General features: G+C 38.9%; 2 protein-coding genes across 5 annotated transcripts in view; one reads left to right on the top strand and one right to left on the bottom strand.

Moving 5' to 3' along the window:
* The window catches only part of Capn7 (calpain 7), a 37,697-nt gene extending 21,391 nt beyond the window's left edge, over positions 1-16,306 (top strand). Inside the window, exons 10-21 of one of the 3 annotated variants that reach the window (XM_046453024.2) lie at positions 138-284; positions 1,220-1,326; positions 2,053-2,173; positions 6,930-7,074; positions 7,401-7,500; positions 7,784-7,919; positions 8,781-8,856; positions 12,537-12,682; positions 13,666-13,728; positions 14,088-14,218; positions 14,966-15,058; positions 15,143-16,306. In XM_046453024.2, coding sequence (XP_046308980.1) covers positions 138-284; positions 1,220-1,326; positions 2,053-2,173; positions 6,930-7,074; positions 7,401-7,500; positions 7,784-7,919; positions 8,781-8,856; positions 12,537-12,682; positions 13,666-13,728; positions 14,088-14,218; positions 14,966-15,058; positions 15,143-15,287 — 1,410 coding nt within the window. In that variant the 3' untranslated portion in view covers positions 15,288-16,306. The remainder of the gene's footprint in view (positions 1-137; positions 285-1,219; positions 1,327-2,052; positions 2,174-6,929; positions 7,075-7,400; positions 7,501-7,783; positions 7,920-8,780; positions 8,857-12,536; positions 12,683-13,665; positions 13,729-14,087; positions 14,219-14,965; positions 15,059-15,142) is intronic. The other 2 variants (XM_058582106.1, XM_046453025.2) reach the window with 2 other exon arrangements.
* Positions 16,307-18,944: 2,638 nt separating this feature from the next.
* The window catches only part of Sh3bp5 (SH3 domain binding protein 5), a 71,113-nt gene continuing 62,082 nt past the window's right edge, over positions 18,945-27,975 (bottom strand). For both annotated transcript variants that reach the window (XM_046453026.2, XM_046453027.2), the window contains exons 5-9: positions 25,107-25,237; positions 24,214-24,256; positions 23,329-23,548; positions 20,903-21,163; positions 18,945-20,419 (exon numbers count right to left, since the gene is read on the bottom strand). In XM_046453026.2, the coding sequence (XP_046308982.1) occupies positions 20,202-20,419; positions 20,903-21,163; positions 23,329-23,548; positions 24,214-24,256; positions 25,107-25,237 (873 nt within the window). In that variant the 3' untranslated portion in view covers positions 18,945-20,201. The remainder of the gene's footprint in view (positions 20,420-20,902; positions 21,164-23,328; positions 23,549-24,213; positions 24,257-25,106; positions 25,238-27,975) is intronic.

Below are 27,975 nucleotides of genomic sequence, written 5' to 3'. Positions count from 1 at the left end.
TTCTAGAAGCCTGAAACTGTCATCATCTTAATAATAGACAGACTGTGCCTTTTATCTATATTGAAAGTTTTTTTTTCCTTGATAGGATTTTCAGATATTTTGTTTCACCTAAGAAAGTTAATATTCTCTTTCTATAGGTAATAATTGATGACCAGTTACCTGTTGACCATAAGGGAGAATTGCTGTGCTCTTATTCCAACAACAAAAGTGAATTATGGGTGTCTCTTATAGAAAAAGCATACATGAAAGTTATGGGAGGATATGACTTCCCAGGATCCAACTCGGTAAGTAATAGTATGATCCAAGCACAGACTTATTTTGTCTAATATGACTACTTTAAACTTGAAAAGTTATAGATGTTTTTGTTTATGGGAAAAGAGAAAGCAGAGTATCAGCCCCTGAGAAATGTTGATGAGCCCCCTTATTATGGGGATATATATGTTCTTGTGTAGGGGTAGCACATTGTGTAAATTAAGGTTCAGGGTGTTGATTTTCTCTAACTTTAATATAACTGTAATGTTGAGCTATGTGTCACTATTCTTTAGTTGTAGGAGATAAACTAACAAACTTAAGCCAAAAATTGGATTGATGTGACTTTAAATTTTGACACTAACCAGCTTATGACCTTGGAAAAGGTGTTTGCCTTTCTTAGCCTCTTTGTGTGTGTGTCATATAAGGATTATATTCCCCTCTCAGGGTTTGTAAAGATGAAATCAAGTGATACATGAAAATCACCCATTATTTGTACTCGATTGGTTTTCCTGCCTAATACCAGGCCTCCTTCACTCTTGAGGATTTTATAATGCTAGGTGGAGAATGTAAAAGTCATAGTAGTCTTTCTTCCTTGTCTGTTGCTCTGTCCTTCAGATACTTTTTAGTTTAGTCTTCTAATTCATTGCCTGTTAATTTACCCAGTGCAGCTTGAGAGAAAGAAGGGGGATGTATGTAAACCAGTAGAAATGACTGTCCTCCTGCAACCATGTACTCGGTGGTGGATGACATCATCAAAGCATTTTTTTCTGTTATGTATTTTGCGTTTTTATCAGATTTACCAGTTAAGACAGTTCTGTTACACTCGGAGCAGAAAACAGCTTTCAACTATTTTCTGATTATCCCTATCAGAGTCATTATACCAAATCAATGAGATTTAACAGTTACCTTCAGAATTATTTAAGAGTTTAAAAACATTTGACAATCCCTTAATGTGTTTATATTGCAGAATATTGATCTTCATGCATTGACTGGGTGGATACCAGAAAGAATAGCTATGCATTCAGATAGCCAAACGTTTAGCAAGGATAATTCTTTCAGAATGCTTTATCAAAGGTAAACTTTTTTTTCTTTTCTTTCTGGTATTAAAAGAGGCTGTCTTATTTAGAATAGAGATTGTAGAAGCTGTCATTTTTAGTTAACAGGGAAATTGTCTTTAAAATAGACTTCATTTTATGTGCTTGCTACAGTCTGTCCTCAGTTATCCTCAGTGATAATCACAGTTAATCCAAACTGTAGATAATCCAAAATTTTTGAATCTGGAGATATATAACTTGGAAAAAATATTTTGCACTTACTAAATACTTACCAATTCAAGGAAAGATGGGAAAAGAGAAGTCTGAGAATTTAAGTTATAAGTGGATAATCCACATGTAGGGACTGGAGCATTATCCAAACAATAATACACATTCAGTAGCAAACTAGACAGCTCCGTGATTTGATAAATAGTATCTGTTGTGAAGAAGTGCATTTGGTATTTCACAACTTCATCCTTATTTATAAACTAAAAATTTAGCATTTGCTTTTCTTTATTGTTAGGTGTCTGCCTAAAAATTGTCGTCTTGAAAATAAAGAAATATAATTTATAATATAATGACTTTAAAATATCTTCTTGTTGAAGTTTCTCCAGGGGTGACAGGGATAGCCCATTTTTTAAAAAGATTTCTACAAAAACATTTGTAGAAATTTCCATGCTAGCCACTAAACTAAAAGGAAAGATGGTGTGATCTGAAATTCTAAATGTGTTATCCTTTAATTTCTGTCTTTTTGGGGTCATTCTAGATTTCACAAGGGTGATGTCCTCATTACTGCATCAACTGGAATGATGACTGAAGCTGAAGGAGAGAAGTGGGGCCTGGTTCCCACACATGCATATGCTGTTTTGGATATTAGAGAGTTCAAGGTTTTGCCTTAAAATTTTTTCTCTTATTTTCTTATTTGGTAAGACATTGTAAGGATCCCAGTGATCATCAGACTTTTGGAAGCTGACAAATCATGGTTTAGGTGGAATTTTTAAACCATTCAATGTATTAACTTGACCATTGGGAATTATGGAATTAAAGGTGGGAAATGAGAGTTGACAACACAGATATTGATGTTAGGATAGACACTGTTACATCTTTTCCTTTCTGTGCAAGTATCAAGGTTGAGGTGAACACAAAGCAGCCCCCACGGTTCCAGACTGCATGTTAGTGTTGAGGTCAGTTGCAGTGATAAGCTAGAGCTGAGTAGACACCAAGTAACTATTTGTGAAAGGAGGAAAAATAGGAAGATGCTTGGGAAAAGGACACCTGGCAGTGGGTTGTTTGTGTGAGCAAGCGTTTGTCTTCCTTGGGGTCCTTGTGTGCTGTCAGGCCTTTCAGACCCTTTGTCAATATATACTGGGGCTTAGGTGTTCAGATGTGACTTTGTTAGTTCTTAGGTTGTTATTTTTAACTGAAAATTTGATCAGTTGTATGCATTGGAAAAATACAAAGATTATGAAGGAAGTGTTCATTAATAATAGAAAGTATAGTAATCAGATCATTCAGCAATAACAGAGTGCCCCTGTGTGTTAGAGTGCTATTTTTAATGGAACGTATTAAATTACCATCATAACTCACTTAAGGATGAGAGATACAATCTGAGAAATTTGTTGTTAGATGATATCATTGTTATGCAAATATCATTGTACACAAACCTAGACGGTATTGCTTACTTCACATCAGGCTATATTGTACTTGTGTGCTTGTGTCTTATAGCTTATAGTTCCTAGGGCCATGATGAACAAAACACCATATTAATTTAATTTGAGAGAACATGATGCCCTTGAGATATATGGTAAATATGAGATGCATGAGGCTACTGCAACCCAACACAGCATAAACTTTAAAAAAACATTTTTTTAGTTGTAGATGGACACAGTATCCTTATTTTATTTATTTTTATGTGGTGCTGAGGATCAGTGCCTAACATGTGCTAGGCAAGTGTTCTACCACTTAGCCATAACCCCACCCCAGCATAAACTTTTTTTTAATAAGTAGAAGTACACTGTAAAATGATGATAGAAATACAGTAAATACATTAATCATTAATGTAATCCTTTATTTTCAAGTATCATACTGTACTATACTTTCATACAGTTGGCAGCACAGAGGTTTGTCTACAGTGGCATCGCAGTTTTAAAGATATATATATATATATATATACACAGCCTGAAGGTGATAGCTGAATATACAGTATTTTGGTTAACACAAACCTTTCAGCTTTCTTAGTTGCAAACAAATGAACAGTGAATTGCACCTTGATATTGTGTTGGCTAGACATCACTAGGCAACAGAAATTTTCAGTTCCATTATAAAAATTATGTATTTATTTCATTAAAATTGGCTAAGAATATCAAATTTTATGTGATACTAAATAAGCTGAGAGGTTTGTGCTTTTCTTAAAATTGTAATTCCCAAAATGCCAGTTAAATATTGTGAATAACAGTTGTTATTGTTCAGTACTATCATGTGTGTTTTTTGTTAGAACATACCGTGAGATAAGTAGGTATTAGTGAATGTGACCAGTAGTGAGATAATGGCAAGTAAATTTTAAGTTTAGATAATGAAACAATCAATGGGAAAGTAAGTTTGAATTTGAGGAAGATTCCTGTGAAAGATATATCATTTACTTTGAATAATAGGATTTATTCTGATTGTCCAAAGTAAACTAGGTAATATGTTTATGAGAAAAATAGGAACCCGTGGTTTGACCTGAAAACAGAACAGTTTGTAAAAAAAACTGCGGAATGCCAGTAATGTAGGAATGTCCACGAATTGCCTTTCTAGTTAAAAACAAGTAGCATTAGTTACATAGTGTCTCAATTCCTTGTTTTAGTGATTCTGTAAAGATTGTGGCATTGTACTAGAGCACGTGCATGTGGAGCAAACTGTGGTCCCGGGACAGGTTTCTTCACTCTAATAATGCCCACGTTTATTCTGCAGTGTTGTGAATGTTACTGATTAAAAACATTAACCAGCTTGAGCAGGTATCCCACACTGTGGAGTTGGCCCCAATTTCCTTTTGTTTATGTGAGCCCTTTGTATAGTCAGGATTAATTTTTGCCTTAAAACATTCTTCATGTGTATTAAAATTTGAGGGTTTTTCCCAGTATTCTTTCATTGGGTATATATTTGAAGAGTTTCCTGGAGTTCTCTCTCTTCTCCCACTCAGTATTGGGTATTGAACCAGGAGCTTGGCACATGGCTAAGCTACCGCTCTACCACTGAGCTACATTCTCAGCCCCTTTTAAATTTTAATTTGAAACAGAGTTTCTCGTAACTTTGCCTGGACTGACCTCAAACTTGTGATCTTCTTGCTTCAGCCTCTTGATCTTTTTAGATGTTTTTTGGCTGATTTTATTGTCTTTATGTTGAGACATTGATTTAATTCTGATTTCTACTTCAAAATATTTCCATGTTGGCTTGGTGTGGTGGCACATACCTGTAATTGTAGCTACTCAGGAGGCTGAGGCTGGAGGATCACAAGTTTTGAGGCCAGCCTGGGCAACTTAGTGGGACCCTATCACAAAACAAAATTAGAAAAGGTCTGGGGATGTAGCTCAGTGGTAGAGTACCACTGGATTCAATCCTCAATATCAAAGTCCATGTCTGTCTCATACAGATATCATCAAATGTTTATCTCTACAATCTCATTTTTTTAGGTAGACTTAGTCTTGGACTAAAGCCACCCATGATCATTTGTGACTTTCTTAATAAGATTTTTCTTAATAATATTTATTAATATTTCCATAAAGTTATAACCCTTTTTGTTTGCTTTTAATATGCTTACATATTCTGAGATCTTGTCTTCATTTTAGTCTCAGCTGTTCTTGGGTCATTTTTGTGTCTCTTCCTGGAGATAATGTTCCATAAATAGTTGTCTGTGAAGGTACATCTCTGGTTCAGACTGCTGCCTTTCAGTCCAGACATGTCTCATCATGGGATTTCTGATATCTTCCAAGGCTTTTCTATTTCTGGTATTTGGAAATAACCCATGGAAATGGGATGTTTCAACACAAACCATACTTTTTAAAAAAGATTTTTTTAGCAATTCTTTCCCTATTTGGGACCCTTTGAATTGCTGGTTCTCTATTTAGCATTAAAAATCTACAGCTATTAAATCCTTGAATGTCCCTGATACCTGGAAGCTGTCTCTGAAAAGCTTAGTAGAAGTCTCTTTTCCTTTGTGTTCCTCTTTCAGAAATTGATAGAGTCCTGAAATAATGGAGATTTCCTGCTTATGCAGAATGAGGTTTATGAAAGAAGAGTTAGAAATAAGTGTCTGTTGACCGATGTGTAGTGAGGCACAGGTGGTGGTGAAGAAATTGAGAAAATAATTGTATTATTGAAGCTTCTAGGGAATATAGCCTGAGAAAAATGAGTATCACTCATGTCTGGAAATCATATCTACTCCAAGCCACAATTTACCATCATTTAGAATAACAAAGAAATGTGAGTTTTTTCTTCTTCTTCTTCTTTTTTTTTTTTTTTAATTTTAAATATCCCCCAACCAGTTTGATTTAGGACATTATCAGATAAAAGTGCATGGTATTCCTAGTGGACTGCTTGAAGTAAGACAAGTATACTTTTGGAATTATCAGCTCTGTTATTTTTTAGTGTTATCAATTCTGTAGATAAATCCAGTATTTATGGAACATTTATCATACCTGAAAACTGTGCCATAAACTCAGTGGAAACTTCTGATAAAGGATAATAGGGGCTGAGGGTGTAGCTCAGTGGTTAAGTGCCCCTGAGTTCAATCCCCAGTACCAAAAAAAATAGTGTCACCACTTCAGAATTTATGATCTCATTGATCATATGTCTATTTGTACAAGTAGAAAGCAATATAAGGCACTATTTTAAATTAATATAATATAGATTATCAGCACTAGAAAGTTTAGAGGAACAATAATAAAAGGAAACTACTAAGTGCCAGATAGTTTGCATTATTATCACCTTTAATCCTCCCCAAAGTCTTGTAGGAACACATCGTAATCCTCATTTTACATATGAGTAAATACATGCTTGGAATGTAAGTGACCCACCCAGAGCCTATACACCTGTAGAACTGGCATTTGGTCCCATTTTATTCTACTTTTCTGCTGCTCAGTCTTCACTGAGAGAAGGTGACATGGAAAAGGCCTTCAGCAAAGGAAAACAGCATGGACTAATGCCTTTGGAGGCAAATTTACAATTTTTTATGGGTTTAGAGGAAAAACTGGAAAACAAAAGGGGGCCAGAATAGAGAAGGCTTTGAAAAGGCAGGAAATGATGCTCTAAGGCATCACTTTCAGATGAAATGTCCTACAGTGATGGGAATTTTCTCTATTTATACTGTCTAGTGCCTCAGCTTCTATACACATAGTCATTGAACGTTTGAAATGTGGTTAATTTTTAAGGAACTGAATTTTAAATGTTACTTAATTTAAATAACACCATGTCTGGTTAGTGACTATAATATAGCTCTAGGAAGTTAATAATTTACAATTTTGATCAGATATGTGATATGGTGAAAGTGTTAATTTGAAGGGAAAAAATTAATACTCAAAATTCATCCTATTAAAAGAATGGTAAACCCAATAATATTCTAAACCTGTTTTGCAACTTAATGTTATCCCCTTTTTTAAAATACAGGGACTTCGATTTATTCAATTGAAAAATCCTTGGAGTCATTTACGTTGGAAAGGAAGATACAGTGAAAATGATATAAAAAACTGGACTCCAGAGTTGCAAAAGTATTTGAACTTTGATCCCCGAACAGCTCAGAAAATAGATAATGGTAAATATGTCTTACTTTTTATTTATATTTATTAAAAAATTATTTTTCAGTACTGTGGATCTAACCCAGGGCATCATGCATGCTAGGCAAGTACTCTACCACTGAGCTATACCCCCAGCCCTTTTTATTTTTTATTTTTTTGAGACAGGGTCTTACTAAGTTGCTCAGGTTGGCTTTGAATTTGTGGTTCTCCTGGGTAGCTGAGATTACAGGTGTGAACCACCCTGCTTGGCTGATATCATGTTTTAATAAGGTGAAATGTTCTTAACTGATTTAAGTCATATATCATTAAGATATTTTTAGATTAACAAGACATTAATTTTCAGGAATATTTTGGATTTCCTGGGATGATCTCTGCCAGTATTATGATGTGATTTATTTGAGTTGGAATCCAGGGCTTTTTAAAGAATCAACATGTATTCACAGGTAACTTTTACATATTTTAAAGTATTCTACACCATTTAAATTTGAAATGTAATTGTTAATTCAGGAGGAATAGCATTGTCTTATTTTTGTCATGTCCACAGATGAGCACCTTATAATAGTTGTTTTATTTCTTGGTTATGCCAAAAAATTGTAAAGAAGAATAAAACCAAAGAATCTGATAGCTTAATTGTATTTTAAACACAGTACTTTTTAAAGAGTGTTATATTTTAGCTCTGTGATAAATTGAATCCCTATTTTCTTCTTTGTTTACTTTATCTTTTAGTACCTGGGATGCTAAGCAAGGACCTGTGAAAGACGCCTATAGCCTAGCTAACAACCCCCAATACAAACTGGAGGTGCAATGTCCACAAGGGGGTGCTGCAGTTTGGGTTTTGCTTAGCAGACACATAACAGACAAGGTACTGATATCCTTCAACTGACACCCCATACTGAAATTCTTCTAAATAGAATTGGACCATTAATACATAATTTGATTATCAGCCTGTTTAATTTATATTGGTGCCCTGAAATTGTGTCTTCTAAGATAAATGAATATTTTCCTTTGAGGGAAGTTACACATTATAATCATACACTTAAGATCTTGTTCAAAAATCATTTCTGAAGCTGGGTGTGGTGATGCATGCCTGTAATCCCAGTAGCTCAGGAGGCTGAGAAAGGAGGGTCACAAATTCAGAGCCAGCCTCAGCAACTTAGTGCGGCACTAAGCAACTTAATAAGACCTGTCTGTAAATAAAATAAAAAGAAAGAAAAAAAAATCATCTCTGCAGAAAAAATATGAAAAGAAATCTATGTTCTTCAGTGAGGATTTGGGGTTGATCATACATACTTTAGATCTTATAAATGTTAACCTACAAATGTGTTAAAGGGGGCTTGGAAATGTTGAATCATTGGTTCTGATTGTAAATTGACTAACTATAATCAATATCTTAGAATTTTACCAAATACTTCATGTTGTATGGTGTTTTATTAAAATGACAGTTTAATTTAGAAACATCATGCTTTTTATGAACAGTTTAGAGAAATGCTTTTAAATGATACTTTTCCTTTATTATTTATTTAATTTTTAGTTGTAGATGAACATAATACCTTTATTTTATTTATTTTTATGTGGTGCTGAGGATTGAACTCAGTGCCTCGTGCATGCTAGGTGAGTGCTCCACCATTGAGCTACAACCCCAGCCTCTTTTTTCTTTTTTTTAAATGTTAAGAACATTTTTGAGCCCAGTTTCCTAACACACTGAATTTTTTAAAAATTTTAGGATGATTTTGCTAATAATCGAGAATTTATCACAATGGTTGTATACAAGACTGATGGGAAAAAAGTTTATTACCCAGGTATGTGTACTAGCTAAACATTTTATTTACATGATTAAGATGAAAAATGACAAGTTTATGTTGATGATATGTAGAAATTAGAGACCCCCCAAATTTGTGACTTTTGTATTTTTGCATATTGCTATCAGGCTTTTGTAGCTGATACTTAAAATCATGTCTTTAACCAAAAGTTCTGTGGTTTTCCATGAATTCTGGTATATAAGCCTGAGCTCTTCAGCATGGTTTATAGGGCTTTTTATATCCTGGCCTTAATGTGTCTGTCATATATATTTCCTGCCCAGCCTTTCAATGTCCTCACTTGAAGGTACTTGCTACTCCTGAATACACCATGCCCTCGCTTCCCCATTCTACCAGTGTCTTCTCTAAGTATCACTCCTCTCTGCTCTCTGCCCACATGCTCCTTTAACAGCTCTTCTGCTTGGTGAATATAGTTAAGATCCCACCCCAGTGTCATTTTGTTGATAACTTTTCCCATTTGCCAGGCAAAAGGCATTTTCCTACAAAGGGCTTCTGAGGCATTGCACATATTGCATAAAACCACTTTTAATAATTACTTATTAAGTGATAAAAAGGAACTGTTATAAGGCCGTAAGCAGCACTGGTGAAACTTGAATTTATATTGTAGTAGGGGAAATAGGTAATAAGAAAAAGAACCAGGTACTTGTGGTTGAAGAACTAAATGTGTTAGTAACTGATTGGTTCCTTTAGTCTGGTGGTCATGCAGGGCCTCTTTGAAAAGGGATAAGAGGAATTCTGAACAACAGAAAGGAATCGGTCATGCAGAGGCTTGGAAAAGCATTACAAGCAGAGGGAACGTAAGTGCAAAAGGACTTATTGGCATGATTTAGGAGCAGGGCAAAAGCACTGGTAGGTGTATCAGGTCAGAAGGGTATGCAGAGTTCAAATCATACGAGGTTCTGTAATGCCACAGAAAAGCGATTGGAGGGTCTTAAACAGGAAAATGACATGATCTGATTTTTTTAAAAGAACATTCTTATCCTTTATATTGGAAAAAAGCAAAAAATGGCAGCAGAGAAATCAATTAGGCAGTTTTATTTATGTGAGAAGTGATGGTGGTTTGAGCTTGGGGTGGGGGTGGTAAGTGTAGCGATGAAGAGTGGACAGATTTGAATTTCAGTAGCATTGTCAGGACCTGAGTTGATTTGTGGAGCAAAGAGGAATCAAGGATGAGTGCACTTTTTTGTTAAATTTGAGATATGTATTAGATATCCAAGCAAAGATGCCCAGGGGAGCAGTTGGATTTTTGAGGTATAAGGTTGGGATGAGAGGTACAGATTGAGGAGTCAGGGGCATATAAATGACCTTTGAAGACAGGACTACATAATAAACCATTTTCAGAGACAACTGTAAATAGAGTTGAACATCCAGGACCTGACCCTTGGATTCTCATACATCTTGAGGTTGAGCAAAGTAACAGTTGTCTATAAAAGAATTTGAACAGAGTGCCTGATGAAACAGAGAGGTTTGGTATAACCCAAGCAAAAAATATATATATATTTCAAAAGGAAGAGTGGACAGCTGCATCTTTTCCTGTTTGAGAGGTCAAATAACATTAGGTTGGAGAAGAGATTTGGCATCCTGGCAGTCATTGTTGACCTTGACAAGAACAGGTGCTGTTGAGTGGATTGGTTTAAGAAGAGAATGTGATCTAAGGAAGCAATTGTTGACAGTTCTTTCAAGGTGAACTATGCAAAGGTATGGGTAGTGATGGGGGAAATGGGACCAAACATAAAGTAGTGTTTTGTTTAATTATGGGAAAATATGGCAATTTTCTCCATTACACTGTGTTGAAGGAAGGCAGTCTTCTTAGTCAATATTCCCTAGGTTCTGGAGTGGTTATGGCACATAGTAGGCCCAGTGAAAAATACCAAGTTAAACTAGCTATTTTTCATATGTTGGTCATTATGAAAGAAATATCATGCATGTGTTTCTAGTATAAAAATGTTATATGGCTTTTCAGTTTCCAATATGCTTGTTATTTTTATTTTAAAAGTAAAGATTATTCAATATTTTTAAAACAGTGTACACTCTTTTAATTATAGTGATTTTAGTCTTTCAGAGTACTTTCAGATTTACAGTTTTATTTTCATCACAACACCTTAAGGTATATAAGCGAAGCCTTGTTCCCCACTGACAGAAGAGTGAACTGAGACATAGGTTAAAAACCTTACTCAAGATCACAGATGTGCCATTCTTTCTCTTCTCACTAGATTACACCACCTTTAAGCATTAGAGACTTGAGATACTAAAATGTTTAGTTTTTTGAATACAGCATATTATAAATACTCACTGTTCCTAGATAAACTAAGTGATATACAGCATTGATATTAAGTGATATATAATAATTGATATGCCTAAGATAATTCCTAAAATGATTTATCAGGCTCGATTAATGATACTAGCAAAGAATGTACCATTTGGCATTGTTTGTAATAACATTGAAAACAAATCTGAATATCCAGATTTTCTTAATATGGTACCAGTTAATGTTTCATATTCATATGATGGAATACTATATGGGCAGTTAGAAGTAATAAATGCTGTATAGAACAATACCGATCATAAAACACATTTTAAAAATGTAAGATAAAACAAAACATATATAGGTCTAATATCATTTAATCGAGAATTCTAGGGACCAGAAGTGTTGATTTTGTAATATCCCTAATCAGAAAATCTGAAATCCTCTGAAGTCCATAGCATTTGGGGATTAGGGATGTTCAAGATGTACTTACACAGAAAACAATTGTTCATTCATTTTAGGATAGTATATGTATTAAAATCTGAAAAGTGACCACCAAATCCATCAGCAGAAGGAGTTGGTTTAACAGTGGTGGTTAAAAGTAATTTTGTTTAATAAAGCAACCAATATGACTTCCCAAAATTTTAACTTAATTCTCAGTCATGGGGAATGATAGATATTTTTATGTACTTTTTTTGTATCTTTAAATTTTTTTTCACCCCAAAATTAAAAAAAAGAAACTAATGCTGACTTTAAAATCCTCTACTGGACCATGGGTTGTGGTGGTGCATGCCTAGTAATCCCAGTGACTCAGACTGAGGCAGGAGTATCACAAGTACAAGACCAGCCTAACAACTTAGTGAGGCCCTAGGCACTTTGCAAGACCCTGTCTCAAAAACAAATTTTTTTTTCACATTTTTTTTTTTTAGTTGTAGATGGACACAATACTTTTACTTAATTTATTTATATATGGTGCTGAGGATCAAACCCAATGCCTCAACCATGCTGGGCAAGCACCCTACCACTGAGTCACAACCCCAGTCCCTCAAATACAAATTTTAAAAAAGGGTTGGGATGTAGCTTAGTAGTAAAGTGTCCCTGGGCTCATTCTCTAGTACCAAAAAATAAAATCCTCTACTGGAGAAAAATGAACTGAGCATGTAGTAGGGATTATTGAAATTCAAGACAAACCAAATAGCAAGGATTATTATGCCTCATAGAACATATTCTGAAAGATTGCTTTTGCATGTTAGAAACTAAAGTTTTAAATTGAAATCATACTTCACTAATATCAATAAAAACTGAATTCAGGGGATGTCTGTCCATGTACTTACTTTTCCTACTACCAGCCATACAGTTGCAAAAAGTAAAGAAAGAAAAAAGTGTCCTGTTCTGTAAACCTCCTGTCTGTTTGCAGCTGACCCACCTCCATACATTGATGGAATTCGAATTAACAGTCCTCATTATTTGACTAAGATAAAGCTGACCACGCCTGGCACTCATACCTTTACATTAGTGGTTTCTCAATATGAAAAGCAGAATACTATCCATTACACAGTGCGGGTAAGTAAAACCAACATGCAATGACAAAACCCAATAAAAGTTACATAATGTGTTCTGCTTTGTAAACGGGATTATTTGAAGAAAATTTTTTTCTGAAAATTCATTTTTTTCTATTTTTGTGTTTATCAATTGATTTATTATGATGCATCCTGTATAAAACAGTTTTTGAGAAGCAATGTTTTATACTTGGAAGATTTTCACAGTTAATAGTTTAGTCCTGAGATAATAGGTGTATTGAACTAATAAATTCAGTTTTAAAGCATGAAATAAAAACTTCTAGTTTACATAATACTTTTAAAAAGACAACTTTGAACCTTTATAATGACCTTTAGATTTGTTTGCCATTTGTAAGTAAAAGAATTGAATTTGAATAGATTTTTTAGTAATGAGAAGGACACTGGGAAGGCTACCACTCCTTCATTCTTCAGATGCAAAAGCCAAGGCCTAGAAAGATTTTGTCCCTGCATCACTCAGTGGCAGAGAAAGCTAAGATCCCTAGCTTCCCAGTTCATTAAACCTCACATGAACCCAGACTGCCTATAGATTAATGATTTGTTAATGGCAACAAACTTTCTAGCCTTAGAATATTCTATATATAATATATACATGCATGTATATTCATATATATACACATATTTTAAGTACAACAAAGCTTATTAGGAAAAGAATGCACTCTCAATAGTGAGGGGGAAAGGGTGACCAATTACTCTTCTGTTTTCCATTTTTGTTGCATTACCTACTATGTGTATTTTTAAAACAGCATCTGCACTAAATGTACATTTTTTTTTTAGTTGTAGATGGACACAGTGCCTTTATTTTCATGTGATGCTGAGGATCAAACCCAGTGCCTCATGTGTGTAGGCAAGCACTTTACTACTGAGTGACAAACTCGGCCCCTAATATATTCTTTTATCCCCTTGATCTTTTCATAAGTATGAGGTTTCTCAATATAATTTTTTTAACACTATATTTTTCTAATCTAGGTATATTCAGCTTGCAGCTTTACTTTTTCAAAGATTCCCTCACCATACACTTTATCAAAACGGGTAAGAAAATTCTTTCTGAATTCCCTTTCCCATTTTATTCTTCACAATTTATTATGAAATAAATATTTGGTAGGAATATAAGGGAAACACTGTAGCATCCAGAACACAAGATCTTCATTGATCAGCATTAGGTGTCTCTGTGGATAGAAACCAAGTGGTTCAAAGAAAAAAGATCAACATAAACCCTGGTTGTTAGAAAAGTTCATGTGGATGAACATTTAAAGCAGAATTTGAGAATAACTTTGCAGATGGGGTGGAGGCACAAAGTGGAATTTTTTAAGGTAGAAAGTTTTGTCTTTAAAATAGAATGGTTGAAGTTCTGTTAATGCAGAAACTTTTTTTTTTTTTATTATTATTAGATTAATGGAAAGTGGAGTGGTCAGAGTGCTGGAGGTTGTGGAAATTTTCCAGAGACTCACAAAAATAATCCCATCTACCAATTCCACATAGAAAAGACTGGGCCAGTACTGATTGAACTAAGAGGACCGAGGTTTGTGATGAGTGGCTTTTGCAAATTGATATTAAAAATGAACTGAAACAAAGTTTAGAAACAACCTTTGCATATATGGACATTTGATTCATGATAGTGATGACATTTAGAGGAATGGGGAAAGGACTGTCTTCAACATATGGTATGGAATAGCTGAGTATCCATATATTAAGCAGTGATTAGATCCCCATCTTATATCAAATCTAAGTCTAATCTGGCTGGAATTTTTAAACGTGAAAGGCAAAACAGTACAAGCTTCTAGAAAACAAATTTATTGACCTGAAATACAATAATTCTCTACAATTTTGTCACCTCATCTAAATTATTCCTTTAATTACTAATTTGGAATGTTATGTCTATCATCTGCTAATTATTTTTATAAACCTAGATTTTATTCCATTACTTTCTTTCCTGCTCCATAGGCTTTTCTGCCTATTAGAGTAGCTGTCATTCAAATTTAAAAGATGAAATACTGTGTTCTTTTAAATTATTCCCTGGGGAACCTTTTTTTTTTTTTAAAAAAAAAACAAAGTAATCTTAGTATTTATAGCTTCAAATAAAAAATATAAAATGGTACTTTATATAACTAGAGTAAAAATAGCATACATGGTTTCAGAATACTATTTACTCCTATTGAAGCTTGAGAAAGCATATATTTTATCTGATAGTAAATCTGCACTTTACATATGATTAAATCATGTATTTACAGCAATTTGCTAATACAGTAATGTTCATTTTTAACACTAGGCAATACAGTGTTGGATTTGAGGTTGTAACAGTTTCTATGGCAGGTGATCCTGGTTCCCATGGCTTTTCGAGAAAATCTAGTGGTGATTATAGGTAATGTTGGCATTTTGATTGTATTCAATTTAGTTTTTTTGTGGCATTTTCTTCTATAAACCCTATTCTATCCCCTGAATATAGGTGTGGATTTTGCTACCTGGAAATAGAAAATATACCTGCTGGGATCTTCAACATCATTCCCAGTACTTTTTTGCCTAAACAAGAAGGACCTTTTTTCTTGGACTTCAACAGTGTCATCCCCATCAAGACAACACAACTTCAGTGATGGAGAATTCTCAGCAGTTATTGGATTTTAGACTTACCAACATGAGCTTTTCAAACGTCTTCAGGATGATAAACAGAATGGAATTAAATGTAACGTGTTACAGTAGAATCTGGTGCTTGTCATGGTGTTTGGTAAGAATTGTATATAGCTGGGATTACCTTAATCACCTAGAAGTACTGTTTACAAGGTTTTGTATATAGAGAGGTGGCTTGCATTTAGGGACTACTTTGTATAAAAATGTGCATCTGATTAAAGATTAGACTCAGTCATCACTGTGAGATGCCTTTGCTAAGAGAACAAGGGAACCAGATGAGGAAAGCGAGGGACAGATTCATTGAGTGGAAATGGCAGGCAGGCTGTTTTTTAATATTTTGAAATATTTACATGTTTCCCTTTTTTACAGAGCATGTTGTAAGTTAAATCTGGTCGTGTTGACTCCACTGTACATCTCAGGCCACTGATTACCAAGTGAATCATGTCACTATAACCAATTTTAATTTTGCATTTATGATTTTAAATGTTTATGGTTGCCCGAATGTTATAAAATAAAGCTTTAAGAAGTACTAATTAGCTTAGCGTGAAGATGCTTAGGCTGAAGAATGAAGGCTGTTGTTAGATACCCATCTGCCATTGAAGTAGAGAACTGAGGTATATTCACTGTTAGATGTACTTTCATCAACCTGATAAAACTAAGAGATTGAAGACATTACAATTTAGTTTGTAGAGTCTTTTAAAATTGCTCTATAGTTCAGTATTCTTGTGATAACAGCACTTTGAAGAAAGTGAGAATTTAGTATGTGGTAATTGGGTTACATAGTATAGAAAAGTGAATTACCAAGAACTAGTGTTGTATGAATTTCCAGGTGTTTACATAAAAATCCATCAGAATACTTGAGATTTTAAAGGTCTGAAAATTAGGATGGGATTTTTCATTGTCTCTACTTTATAATTATCAAAACTTATTTTGTATTTCTATTGCCTTTAATTGAAATAAAATGTTTATACATATGGAAACTGTATAGTTTAGAGAGCTTGACTATTCATTTAGTAAAAAAGAGGTTATGATTTCAAAATTTTCAGTGGCAGATAATTACGTTGTGCTTTTTAGCACCCCCCCCCCAAAAAAAAAAAAAAAAGTACTGGATCACACTCAGGACCTTACTTGTGCTGGGCACATGCTCTGCCACTGAGCTACATTCTCAGCCCTTTAGACAACACAACTTGTCTCCCAGAAACATTGTAGGAACTTTTAAGTTATCCCAGTTTTGAGACAGGGTCTGGCAACATTGCCCTGGCTGGCCTAGAACCTACAGTCCTTCTGCCACAGTGCCTGTCGCTGGCATGCAAGCTAGATTAGACACTGATTTGACTCTCATGTGTGAAAGATCCTGTGCAGCATGCATGTATAAGACCTAATCCCTACCTTCAAATCTGTAGAGATCTACAGTGTGAACAGTTTAATATATTACAATGTTGAATTCCATAACAGAGCTCTAAATAGAGCTCTGTGGTACAAAGGAAAAAGTAATTCTGCCAGGATCATTGTAAAAAAAAATACTTGAGTTATTTTAACTTAAACCATGAAGGTAAAGCCTCAAGAGGCAGATTAACTGCTGGCTACATTTTTATAATCTTCCCAGTAGCTGAAGTATAGGCACTATTATTTCCTTCTACAAATGAGGAAATTAAAAAAAAATCTTTAAGCTCTTAGGCTTAACTATATATACTTAATTGCCGATGGACATTTATTTTGTATATTTATATTTGGTGCTGAGAATCGAACCAGTGCCTCACACATGCTAGGCAAGCCCTCTACTACTGAGCCACCACCCCGAGCTTAAAGATCTTGCCCCAGGTTCACAAGCTGTCTATCCGGAGTCCCAGCTCAGCACCTCTGCCCCTTTTCATCTGGGCAGCAGGCTGTAATTAAAGCAGATGGACACAGACCTAGTTGTAGGAAGGCAACTGCCTTGAATGAGTTGGAGATAGAATTGAAGGGCCTGGGTATGATCCCTAAATCACAACAGTGGGACAGATTTGAAACAGGAAGAACTAGTCAGGAATTGCTAAAGGGAGGTGGAAGATGATTCAGGTTTCTAATTTCAGTATGTGTACAGATGCTCGGAATCAAAGATGATACTTTTTAAAGTAAATTTGTCCAGAAAAATTCAGATCTGGAATTGGCGTGTGCTCCACTTAAAAAAATCAGAAGTTAAATGTGAATTCAATATGGCTAAGAACCAAATTAGGGGAACTGTGTTTTTAGAAGTGATAAATGCAAAGACTCAACAAGGCGACAAGGACCGTGGGGAAAGTGAAGTCGTACAGGGAATTCTAACTAAAGGTCAGATATTGCAAAGAGAAAGTTAAAAGGCAGGAGCTACATGAAGTGGGGTCAGGTTACTTTAACCTGGAAATGTGAAAACAACATGAGGGTGATAACGTGAAAGGTCAAAGGGTGGTCTGCATCCCCTTCCTGGTGCAGGAGACAAGTGGGAAAGGGGAACAGACAGGAAACCAGATTATTAAGTCCCGCCACCCCAGTAAGGGATACAGCACTGTACCTTGGTTTTCTAGGCTTTGTCTTAAAGACAAGGGAAAGAATAGAAGATTCCATCCAATTTTCATTCTCTGCAAGAAGTACTTAGAGAAATACACACATATGGTACAGCACTCTGGGTAACAGAGCCAGAAATTCACCACCCATTAGATTCAGAACATTAGACTATACAACTTGCCTCCCAGAAACATTGTAGGAACTTTTAAGTCATCCCTGTTTTGGCAGCTTTTCCAAATGGTTTTTTTTCCCCCCTTTCCTTTAGAAAGGGGGATAGAAATGAGCAGTGCCTCAATTGCAGGAAATGGGTTCTGCTAACAGTAACTCAAGAAAGTCTCTGTATCTCTATTAGAATCCATGGTGCAAGGAGAATATGAGAGAAAGGACTGGGAAGATAGGATCATCATAACTCAAGTACATGGCTTAGTACACAATCGTGCATGCCTGTAATCAACTCAGGAGACGGAGGCAGGAGGATCCTCAGTTTGAAGCTATCCTCAGCAACTCGCTGAGACTCTCTCAAAAAAGGACTGGCAGGATAAGAGTGCCCTGGGTTCTATCCCCAGTACTGGAAACGGAAACTAGAAAACCCACAAATATAGTAAAAAGGACTTGGATGAACTTTGAAATGAAGTAGGTAAAGTACCTTAACACCCTCATGATTACTGTGTTACCCTGCACTTTTCCCACTGCATGCCTTTAAGTTGAAAAGCACACATCGAAAGTAGGCAGATTAACAGCCCAGCATAACATTGGCACTGATCCTTTCCCCAATCAGAAAAGTACTTTACAACCACTTGGAGAGCTTTTGAAAGTGCAACACCAAGTGCACCACAGGCCAGTTAAACCGTCTCTGGGAACAAGACAATAGCTGAGAGCCTCTCCTTGGCACCACCACCAGCATGTTTCCTCACTGCTGTGCATCAGCAGGAGTGGGATTTTAATTCAAACTTTGGCCTTAATTATAATTCATGACCTCAATTGACGATGAGAAAGACGACCAACGACCACTGCATTCCATGCTCTTCCTACTGCAAGAGGCAGCCACTGCTGGGATTTGATGTCTCTCTCACACATACACACACAGAAAAAAAGAAAAGTTTTCTTAAGCAGTTTTTATTACACTCAAAGGTTTTAAGACAAGTACAAAATAACCTTGTAATCAGGATACTGTATCAGTCAATAAAAAAGGAGAAACCACTACAGTATGAAGATATACAAATGACTAAAGTATACAGTTCTGACAGTTAACAGACAACTTGAAATGGGGAGAGCTTTCTTTCAGAAATGCTAAATTTTCTTGAAACAGGACAAATAAAATATAGTGCTCTAAATATGCATAATCATGAAAACAAAGAAGAGCAGTCTTAACACTTATACTATTAGCATAGCAGACTCCATTGCATCTATTAAACAGCCTTAGCCAACACATGCCTACTCCCTTTTCTAGCTTTAAGGACAGTTTCCTCTAAGGAATACTAGTGCAGCATGACCTTAAATAATTTATTTTTAAAGTTACAATCTACAGAGAAATTAACACCTTGTCAATCTAGATATAACAATGGCAACCATTCTTCACATGCACTTCTCTTAGAATAAATCCCCTTGGCTGGCAGGATAAGGTTATGCTATAGAACCTTCTCCCCAAAGCCACAAATCCCCTCTATCACCTGTCCCTGCTACCCTCATCCCCCCTTCCCCACACTGACATTCACCTTCCCCCTCCCCCCCTAGAAAAGTGCAGTTCATGGTAGCCTTCCTAGAAATGGTTTTGATGAATGTCCCAGCATACATGCTTTTTTTTTTTTTAAAGTCACCTCTGAACACCAGAGGTAATAAAAATGAATTGTGTTCTTGCATTTCATTTTAAGCCTTCACTAGGTCAAAAAGGTGTGCTCTGAGTATTTGAGTTTTTGTTGTGTGGGGTTTTTTAAAAAAATATTTAGATGCTCTGGGATATAATGGGAGAGAACATCTCAGTTTCCCCAAACAAACTGAGGGTCAGAAGGGAAAGAGATGCACACTGGGGCCCCTAGTTTGGCTAAGCTTCCAGCCCTCTTCCTGGCTCGTTTTCTTTCACAGGAACTAATTATTGCTTCCTCAGCACTGATACAGGGACTGCTCTGCAAAGGCTGTAACCCTGGTCATAGTCCACCTGTAACAACCCTGCTCTGTAAAACAAGCCCAAGAGCTCTTACCAGACGGAAATTCTTCAGCCCTCAAGGTCACTGAAACTTCGTTAGTGCAGTTTAGAGTAGATGCTTAAGATTTGGCATATATTAAATGATTATTGGCACAACGTTCTCCAGTTTCATGTATAAATATTGATTTGCACATGGGCCATAGCCCTGGATGCGTCAGCCAATCTGCACCATTTTTAGGTCAGCAATAATCCCATCTCTTCCCTTTGAGCACTGGAGGGAAAGCTGCTTCATCCGGGTCTCCAAGGCCTGGCCCTCCAGGGAGGTGTTGCTTTGGCTCTTGCCCCTGATACCACCACCACTGCGGTTGCCGAGACCTTGATTGTTGTTGGCTTTGTCACTGGTTTTATTCTCTGCCCCTTCTGCCCTGTCTCCTGTAGAGATTACAAAAGTTACCAAGTGGGTATTGACAGAAAATTCCACGTTCCTCGGTCACGAGCCAATCAGCTAACTCAGCCCTCTAGAATTCCCGCATGGCCCACAGTGCATATCAGGTTCCCTAGCACATGATCGCTAACAGCTTTTACTCCTCAATGTTTTATACATCCCTTTCATTAGTGATTAATTTGTCATTTTCATTTTGTATCTAGGAAACAAACCCCTCTAGCAGGTGCTTGCCAAGGGGACTGTTCTGAGGAGAGAGAGAGGACATAGGTACTACTTTATTAAGGCCAGTGAGGAAGATCCAGAAACCCCCCAGAACAGCCCTTGGGAACAATCCCAGTGATCAAGGCCAACAGGATATTCATAGACCCAGGAGGGCAGTGCTGGGAGCCCCGAGAGCTGGCAGAAGTCTGTAGCAGTACACAGGCCAGGCAGCAGGTCATCTAGGATGGGACGAGAAGGCTGTGACTCACCTCGTTCTCCCTCACATTCGGGGGAGGAGGCCCCGCTGCATTCACTTCGAGGACCCAGCACTGGGAACATCAGCCCAAATTCTGACAGGGACACTGGGCTGGGCAGATCCAGACTGCCAGGCCTTGTGACTGCAGGGAACTGGTCAGGTATCTCAGATGGGCTCGTTGGTCCTGAACTAAAGCTGGACACAGACTGGGTTTCTGAGTCATCTTCAGACACAAAGTTGCTACAGTTGTCATCTTCAAAGGCCTCCGAGGCCACTGGGGATAAGAGAGAGAACACCAGTCACATGGAATCTGATAGGTGGTAGTAACTGAGTTCCTTCAACACTCGCAGAAGTGCTTGCTGCTGACAGTGACATACAGCACAGGGACTGCAGAATCTGCCCATGAGGTGCCTAACAGGCGAGTGTGACCCCGAGCCTGTCTCTTTGCAGCGACCAAAGCAGCACGAAGCAAAGCAGCTGGATCCTATGGATTGTCAGTGTCCCTAGAGTAACCTCAACCCCTGCCCTAGAAATCAGGGTTACCAGACTCTGCAGAGGGAGGAAGATGAATTCAGCCACAGCCACAGATCAGGACCTTTTCTCCACCTCAGTTACCACCAAAACAGAAACAGGAAGAGGTGCTAGCCCACTGGAATGGATCCCAAACAGAGCCAGTCTTTCCAAGAAGACTGAAGAGGGTTGGGGCTGTGGCTCAGTGGTAGAGCGCTTGCCTCACATGCATAGAGCACCGAGTTCGATCTTCAGCACAACATAAATAAATAAAATAAAGGTATTGTGTCCATCTACAACTAAAAGAAAAAAAAAAAGACTTGAGAACTTTCTCATAAGGCCAAAAAAGCAAAAGCTGCCCCACATGGAATATCTGTGGGGACTTCTGTTTCCTTCCAGGTAACTTCTGATCTTGTAAAAGACACACTTAAGACCGGACAGACTGGGTGCAGTGGTATACACCTAAGATCCCAGTGATTCAGGAGGCTGAGGAGGAGGAACACAGGTTTGATGCCAGCCTCAGCGACTTAGTGAGACCCTGTCTCAGAAGGACCAGGGATGTAGCTCAGTGGCAGAGCACTTTGGGCTCAGTCTCCACTACCGAAAATTGAAAAACAAAACAAAATCCACCTAGATCACTATTTGCCGCAAAGAACAAAACTCTTACAGTGTTCTGTACCTTAGTTTGTGGACCAGAATAACCAAGGCCCAGTTCATGTTTTTTTCCCTGGGTTTCAGAGCCTTTCAGCTTTAACTAATGTTCCTTTCAGCCTGCACACAGCTCCACTTCTTTTGTCTTTCCAACTCCTCATCCTTCATCTTTAAAAATAGCCTTGTAGCATCTGTACAGGACTGTTACAAATGATAAGTGCTGTAATGTTGGGCACAGGAAATGGACTCAGACCTCAATTCATATTCTAACTCCATTTCTTGCTGTGTGGCTTTGTCAAATTATTTAACATCTCTGAGCTTCATGATCCCCTCCATACAGGGTTTATGAGCTGATATATACTAAAGTAACTCGCAGTCATTGCTTAAATTTCAAATTATAGTTTCCTTTACCTTGGATCTGACATTTAAGCTTTTTATTGATGGAATTAAAGAATTCCTGATGAAGGGCAAAGAGCCAACAGGGATTATTCCAAAGAAAAGGAAAAAAAATGAAGTGCTTAAAGACGGGTGTTGGCGAGGTTTTCCTGTTCAACATAACAGAAGCCAAATCACACCTCTATCAGAAAAAAGGTCTCCATGGTCAGACATCAGTGAGTGCCTGATGAGCGCTTACCGGGTGCCAAGCATTATTTCATATACTCTTGACCACCAACCTACATCACAAAAAGTAATAGATGCTATCATACCCTCCATTTTACAGGCAAAAAAACAAATATCAGGTCACCTCTTGACTACATTGTGAAGGCCAGGATGTGGATCAAATGTGATTCCAAAGTCCCTATTCTTTTTGGGGGGTGGGGGGCCCTGGGGATTGAACTTCGGGGCACTTGACCACTGAGCCACACCCCCAGCCGTATTTTGTAATTTAATTTAGAATCAGGGTCTCACTGAATTGTTTTGAACTCACGATCCTCTTGCCTCAGCCTCCTGAGCCACTGGGATTACAGGCATGCACCACTGTGCCCAGCCCAGAGTCCCTATTCTTAGACAACTCTTCCCTGCAGGACTTCTCAGAACCTTGAATGTTCTAAAGTATGTCAGAGTGGGATGAAGGTGTAACATTTTCCAAACTTCTTTGAGTACATTTAGCATTTCACCGAACACAGTAGTCCACCAAACCTAGGAAGCCACCAGAAAGAGCCTGCAGGGCTGCATACTCTGACATCCTCTGGCATGGGCATAAAGGGCGGGGATCCTGGGACAAGACAGCCTTGGAAGTGGATCGCATAAGCCACATGGCCTTATTGCCCAGCTCACCTGAAACAGCATCTGGCTCAGGCTGGCCACCCACCAGGTCCTCCACAGACGTGCTGCTGCCCTCTGCCCCCACACCGCAGCCCCGAGGGCCCATGGCACTGGAACGCCGCCGCTCGTGGATCTCGTCTGAGATCCTCTCCAGGTTCTTCAGGGCTGTCTTGTACTCGCCCTTTGCCAGGGTCAATTTGGCCTGCAGGTCATCCACTGTCTTCTTCAGTTGCTGGTCAGGAAGACGGGAGATTCAGTCAGTGAGCGCTGCCCGCGTTGGCCCCAAGACACTTGTTGAAGTGCAGGTTCAAGAACATTTTCTGCACTTCAAAGAATTTCCCAAGATGTGACTCAGAGCCCGATTACTCCTCACAGCCACCCACTCACCAGATAGAAAACTCAGCCACCAACCCCTCTGTGCTCCCATCCAGGTGACAAGCTATGATATCCGGAAACTCTCGCTGGTGGATTACAGCCCGTCAGGGAAGGAGCTCATGGAAGTCCCACAGTCTAGCCATCTGGTCCCTAGTACATTGGTTCTCAAACTTGTATCAGAATTCCCTGGAAGGCTGCTGAAGACTCAGATCTCTGGCCACACGCCCAGAGGTTCTGATCCAGCAGGTGGAGGGTGAGGCCTGGGAACCAGCAAGTTGCCAGGTGGTACCCATCTTAGGAGCAAGTGTAAAACATAGTACAGTCACTAAATGGCAGAGTTAGCTTCAGACGCCATGGGAGACCCATCAGGACCATTTTCAGATCTAAAAACTCAGTCAAGGATCTCTCTCTACGCTCCCCTTGAAACAGCAAATGGGTCACTTGAAAGTCCGCTACCACATCAAAGTGGCGTTTTGAGTGCAGAAAAAACCCAAAAGGGACAAATCCCAAGGCAATACATACCTCAAGCTGCACGTAGTACTTTCCCTTGAGTTCAAAATAAGGTCTGCGGAAGACGGGAAGGAAAATTGTAAGAGTAATAAGACACAATGACCACGACAAACCTCACGAGGTGCATCGGAGACATTAGTTGCAGCGGGACAGGATTTAGTGAACTCTGACAAGGCCAAGAGATGAAGGTGACATTCCCAGCCTCAGGGCCCGAGTGACAGACACCTGACACAGCTGGTGGGCCTCACCCAGGGCTTGATGATAGGGGGCTCATTTCTGGACACTGGGGACCCTGCACTTGGTTTACTCTCCTTTTGGTGGTGATGGGGGGCTGTTCAAGGCCACACAGCGGTACCCGGCAGCAATGCTGCCGTGGATCTGCTTTCCAAGGATGAAGGACACATGAGGCTGCTTAAACCACCTCCTCTGCTGGGCGAGAACAGCCCTCACTGGGCTTGGTGGGGCCACCACAATCTGGGGGCTCTAGTTGATCCTTCAGGACGGTGGCCAGAGCTAGAGTTGGGCAGTTGGCAGAATCAACCAGGTCACAAGCAAGAGAAAGGACAAGAAATGTCAGCTTTCTCCCAGTCCCTTGGATTCAGAGTCTGCCAGAAGACCATGGCTCTTTAGGAGCTGTGACGTCAACACTAGAGCTGACCCATGAAGCTCCCATGCCCCCCACTGCTAGCATGCAGAGGACAAGGGATTGTAGGATGCCTTGGGTGAGTATGGAAAATCTCTTGCATCTCCCCAGTCATGCCTAGAGCAGCCCACCCCTCAGCATCCCCTGCCTCTGGAGGGTCACAGAGAACACCGAGGACCAGGAGGCCTGGACAGGGGGCTCTGGTGAGAGGATGTGGAAGATGTCAACCCTGCAGCCTGGTGAAGGCTGCACCCAGACTCACTTGGACTTGTTGATGGCCCTCTTGAGTTTCTTCTCCAGCTGTCGCATGCGGCCTATGGCGGCATTGTACCTGGCTGCAGTCTCCTTGTGCACCAGCTCGCTCCTCGTTTTGGTCTGCTCCGCCTCCATAACCTTCCAACAACAGCAGAGGTCAGCTCAGTCAAGCCCAGAACAGCTCCTGGACAGGGTATAACTTATATCATCTTGTGAGAAGGTTCTTGGAGGAAATTAGTAGTCAGACTCTCAGATTGAACCAACTTTCCAATTAAACGGGATTTTCTTTCCCATGGGTCTATTTTGAAAGAGCCTTGCCAGGTAAGATTAAATGGCCAAGTTTATGGGAAAGAAAAAGGAAAAATTAAAATTAGAGAAAATTTTGGAATATTCAGACTCAACCAATTTCCTCTGCTCAGGCCTCCTGGCTGTAAGGAGCCATCTTGAGCTCTTCTTACTACCCTCTTGGGGCAGGACCTGAAGGGCAGATAAATGGCCAAATAGTGAGAGTGGGAACTTAAGAGGCATCAGGAAGCTGGGTCCATGCCTGTAATCCCAGCAATTTGGGAGGCTGAGGAAGAGGATCACACGTTTGAAGCTGGCCTGGGCGACTTAGTGACGCCTGTCTCAAAAAAAGAGAGCCCCTGGGCTCCACCCCAGTATTGTGTGTGTGTGTGTGTGTGCGTCTTTCCCCAAATATCCTGAATTCATTGGCTGAGCACAGGAAAAAATCGAGGATCCAGAAAGGTCAAATTTTACATTAAGTAATGAAAATGACAACCATGTCATTCATTATCAGATCTTGAAGTTTGTTTAAAAAAAATCCACTCAGGAGATAAGTCCAAGTTCTGGTGGGAAATTCTAGAGGGAATATTTTGTTAAGCCTGTTGATAGTTTTTTTTTTTTAAGGGTCCTTGAGGGACAAAAATCAAGGCAATTCAAAGACAGGCTCAATCATTCTTTCTTCACATTCCATCAGGACAATGTCTGCCCTCAGGGAAGAGGAAGGCAGCCCAGGGCAGGCCCGCCCACAGCACAGCTGGTCATTTCTTCCCCTCTCCTCTGCAGGAGCACAGTTAAACTAAAGGGATTTTGGGTACTGGGGATTGAACCCAGGGGCACTTTACCACTGAGCCACATCCCCAGCCCTTTTTTCAGACAGGGTCTCGCTAAATTCCTTAGGGCCTTGCTAAATTGCTGAGGCTGGCTTCAAACTTGCCATCCTCCTGCCTCAGTCTCTGGAGTTGCTGGGATTACAAGCGTGTACCACACCTGGCTTAAAGGGTCATTCTATATTTACCTAAGGAGCATCAGAGAGAAGCTCAAAGGACGGACGCTTGGTCATTGGCCCACCTACTTGGACCCCAGCAGGACAGTTTTTAGAGGGTCCACCCTGCCTGTAACTTGAGATTCAAAGAGAAGCTCACAGAAGGGTTATACCCTTTCCTTCAGGCAACAGCTGCAGTCAGCCCCCAGTGGTGGCTCATTTATTCAATAATTACAATTTATTCAATTACTTACAATAATGATGTTTAAAGGTTCTAGGGAAAATTGTGAATGCCTTCGATATATCAGTGATTTTTAAAATTAAATTCCTATATGTCTAAAAAGAATAAAAATTTTTTCAAAAAAAAAAATCACTGATGTTCTATTTTAGGGACCCTCCTCAGTTATATTTGACTTTGTCTTGGAGCTACTTTACAATCTTGTGAGTTGTTGAACACTGACAGTAATATAGATGATTCTCATCTAGAGAAATGAAGCTGAACTATATCCTAGTGAAGATGTAATTGATTATCAGTTGCCCTCTAAGTAATGACCAATTTTGTATCTAAGTCTACTTCAACATTCCTGATTTTCTATGAGTGTTTTTTCTTCCATTCTCTTTAAAAACTTCAAGAATTGTTATAACATCTTATGTATCAGTTTCCTCCATCAGTTAAAGTCTTTGCCAGGACACCATTTTTATTTGTATCAATTTACACTTTCACATTAAAAACATGTATCTTTTAACAAAGGCTTGAGATAATTTTTAAAATAGTCACGAAGTGCTGGGTGTGGGGGCACAGGCCTGTAATCCCAGCGGCTCTGGAGGCTGAGGCAGGAGGATCACAAGTTCAAATCCAGCCTCAGCAACTTAGCGAGGCCCTAAGCAACTCAGTGATACCCTGTCTCTAAATAAAATATTAGAAAAGGCTGGGGATATGGATCAGTGATTAAGCACCCTGGGATCCTTGGTAGCCCCCTTCCCTGGAAAAAAAAAAAACCCACCAAGTCAGAGAAGGGAAATGAGCTAAGTGGGCAGGGGGGTGACTAAAGTGACTTCTCAACCAAGATCAAAGGGTTAAGAGAACCACTTAGCTCATTCTAACATCCACTATTTCACAAGGAAACAAAAGACACTAAAAATATTGTGCGTGACATTTGCGGGAACCTCAGGAATGTTTCAGCTTTGCCTTAAATCTTGAACTCTAAGGATTGACTGGAGTAACCTTTATGAATACCCAAAACCCCAAGCTTATCAACAAAGACAAAATATTGGGAGATTTGCTTCTTTCCAAAAGGATCTGCAGGCAGGGCTCACCTGTGAGGAGTGGTCTGAATGCGTATTCAACAGACTGAATTCCAAAAGCTGTAATTCAGGCTACTGAACAGAAAGAGTCCCCTGCAAGATGCCAGGTGCTCACCAGCACACAGACCCTCCATCTCCCTCAGTCCCCAGGCTGCAAACAGAAGCAAAGCCTTTCTAAAATTAAACATGCACTTGGCGACACTGCCAGTAAAGACTGAAGGGTACAAATACATCCTACTTCATCCTTAACAGGCCACCTCTACCCTGTCCTGTCTGAATCCCCCCTCCCCATACATACCCACAA

This window comes from Marmota monax, unplaced genomic scaffold (assembly GCF_021218885.2).
Source record: "Marmota monax isolate L192 unplaced genomic scaffold, Marmota_monax_Labrador192_F-V1.1 WCK01_AAM20220418_F8-fsc00042, whole genome shotgun sequence".
Lineage (NCBI taxonomy): Eukaryota > Metazoa > Chordata > Mammalia > Rodentia > Sciuridae > Marmota > Marmota monax.
This window is presented reverse-complemented; position numbering and strand designations above follow the sequence as displayed.